Source organism: Ceratotherium simum, chromosome 15 (assembly GCF_057802395.1).
Source record: "Ceratotherium simum simum isolate JZ-2026a chromosome 15, ASM5780239v1, whole genome shotgun sequence".
NCBI lineage: Eukaryota > Metazoa > Chordata > Mammalia > Perissodactyla > Rhinocerotidae > Ceratotherium > Ceratotherium simum.
The window spans coordinates 14,287,527-14,300,418 of NC_141914.1; the positions used below are offsets into that span (position 1 = coordinate 14,287,527).

At 37.9% G+C, this 12,892-nt stretch overlaps 1 protein-coding gene across 2 annotated transcripts in view; it reads left to right on the plus strand.

Moving 5' to 3' along the window:
• The first annotated feature begins 698 nt into the window (after positions 1 to 698).
• CD96 (CD96 molecule) overlaps positions 699 to 12,892 on the plus strand; it is a 91,918-nt gene continuing 79,724 nt past the window's right edge. The window contains exons 1-2 of one of the 2 annotated variants that reach the window (XM_087439576.1): positions 700 to 961; positions 2,870 to 3,220. In XM_087439576.1, coding sequence (XP_087295702.1) covers positions 901 to 961; positions 2,870 to 3,220 — 412 coding nt within the window. In that variant the 5' untranslated portion in view covers positions 700 to 900. Of the gene's footprint in view, positions 962 to 2,869; positions 3,221 to 12,892 lie in introns of both variants that reach the window. The other variant, XM_087439577.1, reaches the window with a different exon arrangement.

Here is a 12,892-nt window from a genome sequence, read left to right on the forward strand (position 1 = left end):
CAGGGAACAGTCATCACGTGCTAGGAGTCACTTCCCTGAACCCTATGCTGAGTCCTCTGTCAATGGAAGTGACTGGCCAGATGTTGCAGGCCTGGTGGCTGGCTGAGCTAGGAGATTCTCTGCCTTTGGATTCCGATTGCTTTGGCCTTGCTCTATATGGTTTTTGGCTGAGGCACAGACAAGCTCTTCTGCTGTCAGCAAAAAACGCCTCCAGCCAGCAGGGTGGGAGACATCCCCACCTGAGCTCTAGCCTGTCCCAGAGAAGGGAGGAAAAGGAGCCCTCCCTTCTCCACGTGAAGGAAAGGTGGGTTTCCCTGCAAGAGGGGAGACAGTAAAATGCAGTTTGATAGCTGATGCTACCCTCTGTTACTTGTCAGACTTTATTAAAATTAACTGTGTTAATTCTTTGTTCTTTCACCCTGGAGCAATTCTGGAAAGGAAACATATTGTAAAATTGAACAGAAAAACTATTATGAAAGACACTAAGCTCACATTTGTTAAATGACTCTGTACTCTTGAAAAGAAATGTATAAAAAGCACATTATGAACTGCTCTGCATGATTTCCTTTGTTTGGATTTTAGAAGCAGCTTGACTGACACAGAGATCCTGAAGGAGAGAATCTTTGGGTACTGAAAAACCTTTTAACGAAGGTGATACACAAGATTTCAGAGAACAATTTCAACATTGTTCTGTTGAAGGTTATACTTAGCTCTGAACCACACTACTTTCCTGTCTACGTTTCATTTCCTGGGGTCTTGCCAAGTGATAAACAGACCCAGGCATGTGGTAGATTTGGGGTTTTTCAGCATGAATAGGGTGGCTGGAGTTTGCTTCGTTAAAAGCATCAATTGGCTTCTGCGATCATTATGGAAATGCTGATGTAAGGCCTTCGGGAAACGATGGAGAAGAGATGGACATACTGTGCTGTCTACGCCATCATCCAGATACATCTTATCAGGGGTAAGCCTTCCTGTTGTCCTCTGTTGTCAGATTGGCTGCTTTAGGGGCAAATGGGGCCTCTGTTCTTTTGAAATGTCTGTGACTGCTGCCAAAATTGATCACCAAAGGCAGATCGTTACCAAGGTTTTCAGTTATGTATTTAAAAGTGGCAGATACTGGAGAGATGTTAGAGTCTAGAAATGATTACTAACGAACACTAAAAACAAGAAGGCAATGAGTGTTTTGTGCCACTGCTCTGAGACATTTTCACCCATTTCCTTCCTAAGAGGATCTCTGGAGTCACTGGGAAATTGTGCTTCTTGGAAATGAAATGCTCTCCAAATGGTAGTCAGAAAAACTCCGGAATACTAAAAAAATCACACAGCCTTCAATGCTCAGAGATCCTTGCTCAACTTTTTCTCTCTCTCAGGTATCCTTTTTGTTTTGGATATAACAAGCATTTCTCCTCCAAATGCTAATGTCTTTGGGAGTTGAACATACATTGAATTTTAACGAGGCATCTGTAGGTATGGACCTAAGAGACAAACTGTGTCCTCAAGACAGTGGGAACCAGTGCCTAAAGGGCCTATTTAAAAATAGCAGGAGGAAAGATTAGTTCTGCTCTCCATTGCCTGGGGGCATTATAGTGAGCCTGAGTGTCTTAAGAATTAACTGTGCTTTTCAGATAGAGATACGAAGGTTTTAAGGAGAATTTCTAAATCAAAGGAGACTTTGGAATATAATACTGTGGATAGGATCAGAGGCACATTATCAGGCCAAGGAGAACTCACAGGGAGCTACATTAATCTGTACTAACCTCTGCCTACCCAAAGTTTTGTATCCATAAAAGTGTAATAATTCCCATTTGTCAAGTACCTTGAGAGCCTTGTTTCTTCTCAGTTGCTTGTCATCTTTTTATCTTTTCCCTTTGTGAGCTTCAGTGGTACTTGTCACAATAATATATCATTCCTGTAACAGTATTCCATGTTAATTCTAAAACTGAGGCTACACTATTGAAGGCACGTCAAAGGCTCAATGCTCAACATATTTTAAGTGCCCTGTACCATTTGGTCAGAGAACTGATAGGAGAGAATCTTCTTTTATGTCTAGTATTTCAAAGTGTTGATTATAGATGATGCTGACCAAAGGTTTATCTTTCATGGAAATTCCGCCTGAGGTATTTTCTCCCCTCTTTTCCTGAGGAACCCTAACTACATGGAAGCGAAAGGCCTTTTTTATCCTCATATATTGAATGTCAAGTTTCTTACTCTTCCCAACCAATTTGGGAGGCAGTTTGGAGGTTATGACGGTTATAGAAAGAGCATGGACTCTAGGCAACTGAATTCATGGTTTTTTACTGAGATGTGACTATAAGCAAATCAATTAGTCTCTCTGTGCCTCAGTGTCCTCTTTGATGAAGAATACTAGCAACATCACTCTTTGGTGTGTGAGGATTAAAAAAGATAGTCTATGCAAAAGCCTATGTTATATACATAGTTATTTTCTCAGTTTCAGAAAATACTGTTTGTGTGTTATATAGATCTATTGATTCATAACCAAAAAAGCCATTATACTCATTGTAAGAATAGCTGTCATAAGTTTGCTGATGGACTTCAGTTTTTAAATAGTCTTAAGTCTGTTCACAGGTAGTCAGAGACCTTAAATTATTTTTTTGACAGACCAACAGACAAAGAGATGGATATTCAGAAGTCAACAAGTTCCTCTAGTGTCCTTAAGCAAATGCCTCCTCATTTACATGGAGAATCATGCTTCTCTATCTGGATCATGTACAAGCTCTCTCCTACCACTAAGGCAGCTAGGGAGAAAATTCCTCAGTTGCTCCCTCACCTCATCAAAGTGACCAAGGTTTTTAATTGAGTCACTTCATGCGAAGGACACAAACTGATGGCACATGTCCTTCCTTTTCAGGGGTATGGGAAGAAAGGTTCAATGAAGACATTTATGCTTTACCTGGCTCTGATGTCAACCTGACCTGCCAAATACAGAAGAAAGGCTTCTTGGTGCAGATGCAATGGTCCAAGGTCACTGATAATTTGGACCTGATTGCCCTTTATCATCCCCAGTATGGCTCCTACTGTGCCAATGAGAGTTCTTGTGAGTCAATGGTGACTTCCAGAGAAATTCCCGGGAATGTGTTGCAGTGGACTTTGCACTTAAGGAACACGTCCTCCTCACTCACTGGGAAGTACGAATGTAGCTTTACTCTGTATCCAGAGGGCATCTGGACTAAAATCTACAACCTACTCATCCAGACAAATGGTAAGCGTAACTGTGTAGAGGGAAGGAATCACATGCTTTCATTCAGTTCTCATCCATTCAACAAATATGCATTATGAGCCAACCATGTGCTAGGCATGGTGTTAAATACACAAAAGTTGAACAGAAAGAGGTATTGCCTGGAAAGGAGGACAGAAATTGATCAAATAATTCCATAAGTAAATGTAAAATTGCAACAGTGATAAGTCATAAGGACGACAACCATCTTGTGAGAGAGCATGTAATAAAGGCCAGGGAAACTGACCCTGAGAAAGCAACACCTGAGCTGAGGCCTGAAGAATGAGGAGACATTAACATCATTTAGGAGGTGGGAGATGTGTAAGTGGTCCAGAGAGAGGGAACAGCTTGTGTGAGGGCTTTGTAGAGTTTGAGGAAATGGAAAAATACCACTGGGACTGCAGTGCAGAGATTAAGGGATGAACTGGGAGATATGGTAAAAACCAAATCATGCCAGGCCTTGTCAGCCGTGTTCAAGGTTTTAATTTTTATCTAAGAGCCATGGGAAGACATTGAAATATTTTCAACAAAAAGATGGCATGACATTTATGGCCTGACTGTATTTGTGTTATAAGAACGTCATGCTGGTTTCAGTATGAGAATGGAGTGAAGGTAGACAGGAAGGAAAAGGCAGAGATGTGTTAGGAGACAAGCCCAGTAGCCCAGAGGAGACAGAGCGGTAGTTTGGGTAGATATAGAAAGAAAATGTTAAATTTTATGAGTTGGGCATAAGACAGATATGAATTGGTAATAGAGTGGATATAGGACAATTGCAGTATGAGTGAAGGAGAGAGAAAAATTGAAGACGACACCTGGTGTCTGGCACACATATCTGAATGGTAGTGCCATTCACTAAGATGGGAGGGAAAGGAAGCTGGGCAGGTTTGTGGGAGAATTTATGAAAGTGGCTGTGGATATATTTAGCATAAGGTGTGTAAAGTGCCAAGGAGGCTGCTGGACATGTAGCAGTCACACATCCCTGTTTTAGAGGCCTGCATTTGGAGGCAGGAATCCTAGGTTTAAGTTCTAGCTACTTTCTGGCTAGAAATGAATTTCACCTGGGGCCTGTCATGTAACTTCTCTGAGCCCATCTGGAAAATGATGATAATAATGCCTACCCTAAATTGCTTGGTCCTAAAATAAATGATTTCCATTTCTACTAATGGAAAAAAATGAAGACGAAAGCCAACAAATAGAAAATGCACTGGAAATGGAATATTTTTAACTCAGGGGCAAAGTAGCCTGGTAATAGAAGAAAACCAACAAAAATTAACTCATGAAGTCTATGTTAGAGGAGGCACGGAGCTGATTCATGATGAGCAGAAGGTGTGGATTTATTATCTCCTCTCCATTTCATATCAAGAGATAAGACAATGGTATTGAAACAGTTCACCTATAGACCAGGGCCTCCTCCTCCATGACCTTACAATGCCCTGTTTACATTGCTGTTTTCCAAGAAGAGGAAAAAAGTATTTGAGTTCAATTGGGGATAAGGTGAGGTTGAGTAAAGGGAAATAAGGAGACCTGTATAGAACAATGTTTAGCTACACAATTTTGGGTCAGGTAGCCTGGATTTGAATGTTGGCTTGTCTTTTACTATATATATCATCTTTGGCAAGTTGTTTCAAGTCTCTAACCTTTTGTTTCCTTATATAAGAAATACGGATAATTATAGTACCTCCTTCATAAGTACTATTATTTTGGTGATTAAATGAGATAATCTGTGTAAAGCACTTAGCATAGTTCCTGCCAAATGGTAAGGGTTTGGTAAATGGTAGTTTTCACCAAGAATAGTAATAATAGTAATGAGTGAACTCTATCTTTTAGTTCTTATCAAAAATGAGTCCTCCTCCCTCTCTTTGTATTTGCCTAATTGGGAGGCCAACGAGACATTCGCCATACATTAGCACAAGTACACATTGACCTTGGCTTTAGACATAGATTTCGTACCTTCTGCCTAAATCTGTAAACTATACTATTGCGTCTCTTAATGTCTGCTCCATCGAGAATTGGCAACATGGATTGATGTAGCCTATAGGAAATAGGATATAGGATGGCTCAACATGAAAACAGCAATGGAGAAGAGACAATATATTATCTAGACAGGAGAGTGGTGTTGCCTTTAAGGAAAGCATATTTCTTAAAATAATGGGCAACCCAAGGGAGCCACGCTTGTAGCTACTAAAAATGGCAAGTCACTGGAGAGGCAGAAGCCGTGTCTACACCCTGTGGGGTTGGAAAATTCCTAGTCTTCTGATTATAACTTTGCTGCTGGTCAGCTGGACAAGATTAAAAAAACTAAATGGCCTCAGTATTAGAGAAATAGTTCTGGTATTGTGTATTTGTGTACAAAGGAAGCAAAACAGAAAAGGAAAAAAGTTCTTTACCATGGAGTGGCCGAAAGTGTAAGCCTGGTGTAGAGCTAAAGGGTAGACGCTGAACTCAGACAAGGCAGCTGCCACTGGAAAGCCCTGCCGACTCCTCACCCAATGACACAGTTTTTCCTCTTTCTTCTTTTGATCTTCTCTCACTTGTGCCATTTTTCTCTTATATCCCTGTGAGATCTTCAAGTTTACAGGCCAATTGGGTAAGCAAAGCACAAACAAAGTACAAACACTTATGAAGCGCAGAATCAAGTGCAAATTGAAGTCGTGTAGAAGAATCTAAATGTGCAAATGCTGAGCGACCAGAGGCGGTTGACACCTCTTCCTCTTTCCTTTCTGCTGTCATCTGAGTTTCTCCCCTCCCCAGTCTGCTCACAAAACCATGTCTAAACCCTGTGCCCATGTTCCCCGTGGGCCCAGCTGAGAGGGATTCTGTTCTCTTTTCACGGTATTTTCTTCCTGTGTGGGTTAGTGCTGAGGGCGGGAATGTAACACACAGTTTGGCATTTGCTCCTTTTTCGTTTTCACTTGACAGGGTTTCCTCCTAGATTAGGAGCTTCCGGTCATTCCAGGAAACCCAATTCTCTGAGTAAAGCCTTGGGTTATTGTAATTGAGCCTTCCTTAACTTGAATGCTACTGGATCCCATGATGCTTCAGATTGTAAGATTTTGATGCATTTAAAAATCTGTAGTTATAAGAGTACAATGTGGCTATAATTTCCAGATGATAACAAAAGACTCTGGGGGCTGTTAATATTGTTATTGAAAGTAGGAAGAGGAGGAGGATGGGTAACTGTAACAGAAGGAGGAGGGGGGTAATACGAATAATAAGAAGAGTAATATAATAATAGAAGTGGTAGTAACAGTAGCAATATAATCTTGATAATATAATTGTGATAAGTTCAGTCTAACTACATGCTATTACCCTGCCTAGAGGCATAGTTTGTTCTTTGACTTTTTTTTTCAGTTTTATTGAGATATAATTGACATATAACATTGTATTAGTTTTAAGTGTGCAACATGATGATTTCATATATGTATATATTGCAAAATGATTATCACAATAAGTTAACATCCATCACCTCACAGTTACAAATTTTTTTCTTGTGATGAGAACTTTTAAGATCTACCCTCTTAGCAACTTTCAAATATACAATACAGTATTATCAACTATAGTCATCATGCTGTGCATTACATCCTCAGGATTTATTTCTCTTATAACTGGAAATTTGTACCTTTTTACCACCTTCAGCTATTTTGCCCCCACGCCCTGCCTCTGGCAACCACCCATCTGTTCTCTGTATCTAAGAATTTAGTTTAGTTTTGTCTTTTAGATTGCACATGTAAGTGAGATAATACAGAATTTGTCATTCTCTGTCTATTTCACTTAGCGTAATGCCCTCAAGGTCCATCTACATTGTCACAAAGGGAAGGTTTCCTTCTTTTTTATGACTGAATAATATTCCACTGTATATTGGAATATTTTCTTTATCCACTGATCCATTGATGGAAACTTAGGTTTTTTTCCGTGTCTTGGATATTGTAAATAATGCTGCAATGAACATGGGGGTGCAAATATCTTTTCTAAATAGTGATTCCATTTCTGTCAAATATATGCACAGAAGTGGGATTGCTGGATTGTATGATAGTTCTATTTTTAATTTTTTGAGAAATCTCTATACTGTTTTTCATAGTAGCTGCACCAATTTACACCAAACATGTATGAGGATTCCTTTCTTTGAATCCTCACCAGCACTTATTTTTTGTCTTTTTGTTAATAGCCATTCTAACTGGTGTGAGGTGCTATCTCATTGTGGTTTTGATTTGCATTTCCCTGATGATTAGTGATGTTGAGGATCTTTTCATATCCTCAACATTGTTGGCCATTTGGAGGTCTTCTTTGGAAAAATGTCTACTCAGTTCTTCTGCCTATTTCTTAATTGGATTTTTATTTTTTTGTTATAGAGTAGTATGAGTTCTTTATATTTTGGATATCGACCCCTTATCAGATATATGATTTGCAAATATTTTCTCCCTTTTAGTAGGTTGCCTTTTCATTTTGTTGATGGTTGCCTTTGCTGTGCAGAAGATTTTGGTTTGATGTAGTCCCACTTTATTTTTGCTTTTGTTGCCTTTGCTTTTGATGTCAAATCCAAAAAATCATTAGCAACACCAATGTCAAGGAGATTACCCTCTATATTTTTTTCTAGGAGTTTTATGGTTTCAGGAATTAGGTTCAACTTTGTAATCCATTTTGAGTTGATTTTTGTGTATAGTGTAAGGTACAGGTCTAGTTTCTTTCTTTTTCATGTGGCTGTCCAGTTTCCCCAACACCATTTATTTAAGAGACCATCCTTTCCCTATTGAATATTCTTGGCTCCTTTGTCTTAAATTTATTGATCATATATGTGTGGGTTTATTTCTGTGCTCTCTATTCTGCTCCGTTGATTTATGTGTCTGTTTTTACAGCATAGTTTGTTCTTAAACTTGAATGCTGGCTCTCCTTAAATTCTTGTATTTAATCTTTATCCAGCAAATATTTTTGGGTGCTTACTGTGCTAGACACCAAGGATGCAGTGGTGTACAATACAGACATGACTTTGCCCTCTGGAATCATGAAGTCCAATGAAAGGAGACAAGCGTTAAGCAAAAAAGCAAACAAATATCAAATTGCAACAGTGAGAAGTGCTCTTGCAGTGGGAAAGTGGACAGTGTTATGAGAGAGTATAATAGAAAAATCAAGAAAGGTTTCCTGGGGAAGTGATGCTGGAGCAGATGTTAATCATGTGCATGTGGGGAACACAGTTTTACAAAGAACAGGATGTACAAAGGCTCTGTGGTAGGAAGGAGAAACGATAGCTGTGGGGACTTTAAAAGCCATTACTGCTGGAGCAGAGGGATTGAAAGGGAATCAGTTGAAGATGAGTCTAGAGAGATTGATTAGTCTGGAAAAGTTTTGTCTTTATCCTAAGAGCTGCGGAAACTAATTGAAAGCTGGCTGTTTTGATTTGTTTGTTTTGCATTTTATAAAACTCTTTATGGCCAAAGTGTAGAGAATGAATTGAAGAGGAGCAGAAAGGGTAACGAGGATCAGTTAGGAGACAATGGCAGAAATCTAGGTGAGAGATGCCGGTAACATTGAGTAGGGTGGCAATGAGGTAGATGGAGAGAAATGTTCAGATTAGAAACATGTTTAGGCGATTCACCCTACAGGATTTGGTGGTGGATTGCATATGTGGAGTAAGGAATGAAAAGCAGTGTCAAGGATGATGTTCCGCCTTCAAATATGTGGAACAGAAAAATTGGAGGAATTACTCATTGGGTTAGAGAACACTAGAAGATGATCAGATCATGCAGGGATTACTTTGAGTTTGATTTTGTACATGTTGAGTTAGACATGAAGTTGAGACATACAGGAGATGTCAGGTAAACAGCTAGATATACAATTCCTGATCTAGGAGAGAGGTTTAAGCTGAAGACGCAAATTGGTGAGCCATCTGAGTGTGGGTGCTGAGTGTGGGAGTGAAAGAAATTAGGGAGAAAAAATCAAGTGAGAAACACAATGTGGCTCTTCAACAGAGTCCATGGTGATGGATGGAGAAAGATGAATCTTCAAAAGATACAGAGGAGTAACTAAAGAGGCAGGAGTAAACCGGGGGAGAGTTGGGTCAGAAAAACCTAGATAGTATTTCATAAACAGAGTAGCCATTGATTCTGATGTTTCTGAGAGGATAAAATGGCTATTGGATTGTACTTAGGAACACGGAAGTTATTGATCACCTTAACAGGAGCTGTTTTTTTTTTTTTTTTGTGAGGAAGACCGGCCCTGAGCTAACATCTATTGCCAATCCTCCTTTTTCCCTTTTTCTCCCCAAAGCCCCAGTAGACAGTTGTATGTCGTAGTTGCACATCCTGCTAGTTGCTGTATGTGGGACGCCACCACAGCACGGCCGGACAAGCAGTGCCTCGGTTTTGGTTAGTGTTGAACATCCTTTTGAGTACAGTATGAAATTGTGGTGGAAACAATTTGCACTGTGGCTTTCTCCAGCAGTGCTTGGCTGCTTGGGCCTGGGCATTAAAATGTAGGTAGTTGGAGTCCACCACAATTGGATTCTCTTTAGATTGATGGGAAAAAAAAAAAGAGCCAAGGGATTTGGGGTATTAGCAAGAATGTTATTGAAATGGTGGACTCTGGAACTTTAGCTAGATAAAGAAGGAAGCAAAGAAAGAAAGCTGATGTATTGAGAGAAAGTAGAAAGATCAACTCATTAAAAGACCCAATGAGGACAGAGAGCAGCTGAGACAGGACTAGTTGCACAAAAAAACTGGAAGAAGAGGTGTTTATAAGTTTGAATTAGTGATTTTGTAGATGGAGCAAATATGTGTGGTGATAATGGCCCAGATGAGATTGTGAGGGTAGAGGGCTGAAATGGAGTGGAGACAGCAGAGATGACAGTGGGAGGAACTGAGAGGGAGATATTGGATAGGTCATCTGCATGGTCACTGAATTCACCCAGGGTTGCATCAGAGTTTAGGCAGGATAAGAGATTTACAATACAGATACCACCATCTTCAAAGCATAATGGATGATGATTGGGAGATTAGAGCAGGAGTCAACTTTTTCTTTGAAGGGCCAGACAGCAAATATCTTTAGACTTTGTGGTCTGTACAGTCTCAGTCACAACTACTCAACTCTGCCATTGTAGCATGAAAGTACCTATAGACAATAGTAAGTCAATGGGCCTGACTGTGATCCAATAGAACTTTATTTACAAAATTAGGCAGCACGCCAGATTAGGCCCACAGGCCATAGTTTTACAACCCCTGGGTTAGAGGATATGAACGGTAAATTTAGGAAGAGAGAGAATGTTTGGTTTTTCTCAAAGTGTACTACATATAGTTGGCAGAACTGGAGATGATTTTAGGTGATTCATGAAAAAATTAAAAACCTCTAATTGTGGAAAATTTCAAGCATATGCAAAATTATATAGAATAGTATCATGAGCTCTCATGTACTGAACATACAACTTCAACAATTTTCAACTCATAGGCAATCTTGTTTCATTTAAACCCTTATCAAGTGCCCGCCTCCCAGATTACTTTGAGGAAAATCCAAGATATCCCATTCATTTTAGAATAAATCTTTAAAAGATAAGAATATTGTAAAAAATATAGCCATAATGCCACTACCAGAACTAAAAGAACTGGTAAGTCCTTCATATCATCAAATATCCAATCAGCTTCATAATTTTTATTTTTACATTTTGTTCATGTTTAAACTAGGATTCAAATAAACTCAATGCATTGTGATCATTTGATAAGTCTCTTTTAAACTGAAAGCTATCTTATATTTCCTGTTTTTCCTTTGCAATGTATTTGTTGAGTAAATTTAATGATTTGTCCTATAGAATTACCCACAGGCTGGATTTTGCTCTCACATCCCTGTGGTATTGCCATGTTCCTCTTTCACCTTGTATTTAGATATAGAGGTTTGATCGCATTAAGGTTTTTGTTTACCTTCTTTGTTTTTTTGGAAAGAGTACTTCATAGATGACGTTGTATAGTTACATCAGAAGCACATAATTCTGGTTGTGTGATGTTAAAAGCCACTGACGAGTATTGCCTAGACCCATTGATTCATTATGGGTTGCCAAATAGTGATGTTCTAATTCTATCATTCCTTCATTTATTGTCTGAAGTATTCCTATAAAGAGAAACTTCTTTTCATCACCATTTATTAGATGTGCAATTTGTATAAGAAAAGCAGAAAAGATACTTAATTCTTTCTCTTCATTTACCAGTTTTAAAAATGAATTGATTCACTAACATTCTTAGAAGGTGACCAATAAGTGTTTTGTGTTAAATATCATGAATTCTTTTGGATTTAAACAACCAATGAGTTTCAATTCTTTATAGTTATTATCCTTATTATGCTGAAAATGTCCTATTATAAAAGCTATTAATCCCTTGTGCTGTAAGCTGCAAATATTTTCCCAGTTTGTCGTCTATCCTTACTTTCTTATGACATTGTTTCCAATGCAGTATAATTCTTACTTTTATGAAATAAAATCTATCGCTGTTTTTCATTATTGGTCTTAATTTTGAGTCATAATTAAGAAAAGTTTTCCCCTTTCTCAGATTCTGTAGAAATTCACTCATTACTTCTAATACTTGCATGTTTTTTTATTAGCATTAAAATTTGTGATGTTAGGTTGCTAGTGTGAAAATGATGTGCCTAAATTTATATTTTTATATATCCTTACTACTTTTTTCTATATTTTCTACATTTTTTCCTTTCTGTGGTTCAGTTTGGGAATTTTCTATTGACCTTTTATCCAAACCACAAATTCTATTTTTTATGACTTCCAGTAAGTTTTCAACCCCAACAATTAGCTCTTAATTTCTGATATTATATTTTTAAGTTATTGTTTCTGATAGATTCTTAATTCTTTGATGAGATTGTCCATCTTTTCATTTACTTCCTTTATCTTCTTCTCTATGTTCTTGAATATATTAAAAGGAGTTATTTTAACGTCCTTGTTGGATAACTCTAACGTCAGGATCATTTATGTGTCTGTTTCTATGTCCATTTTTTGACTTTGTTTTTTTTTAACTTGCTCCAGTATATCTCCTCCTTTTATTATTATCGTCAAGTATATTGCATATATATTATTTATATATGTAATATGTATAATATATATAATAAACTGCACACATATATGATTATATGTATGTATAAGAAACCCAACAGTACAGTGCAACAATTAATAGTTTAAAGAATTTCATGTTCTTTAAAGAAATTAAGAGAAGAAAAGAGAAGAAATATATAGAGAGCCTTTTATGTGTACCCATATATTTACCATTTCCTGTGCTCTTCATTCTAGCCCATGGATTGAAGTTACTCTTTGGTGTCATTTCCTTTCAGACTGAAGGATTTACCTTTTTGTTTTTCCTTTTTATCTGGTTTTTTAAAGTATAATTTACATACAATAAAATATATCCATTTAAATGTACAGTTCAATGAGTTTTGACAAATGTATAATTATGTAAATATCACCACAGTCAGAATATGGTATATCTCCATCACTCCCAAAAGAACTCTATGTCCATTTGCAGTCAATTCTTTCCCTCCACCCAAAGCCTCAAGCAATCATTGATTTTCTGTCACTATAGTTTTGCCTTTTTTAGAATTTCGTATAAATGTAATCACATAGTGTGTGATCTTTAAGCTTGACTTCTTTCACTTAGCATGATGGTTTTGAAATTTACGCAT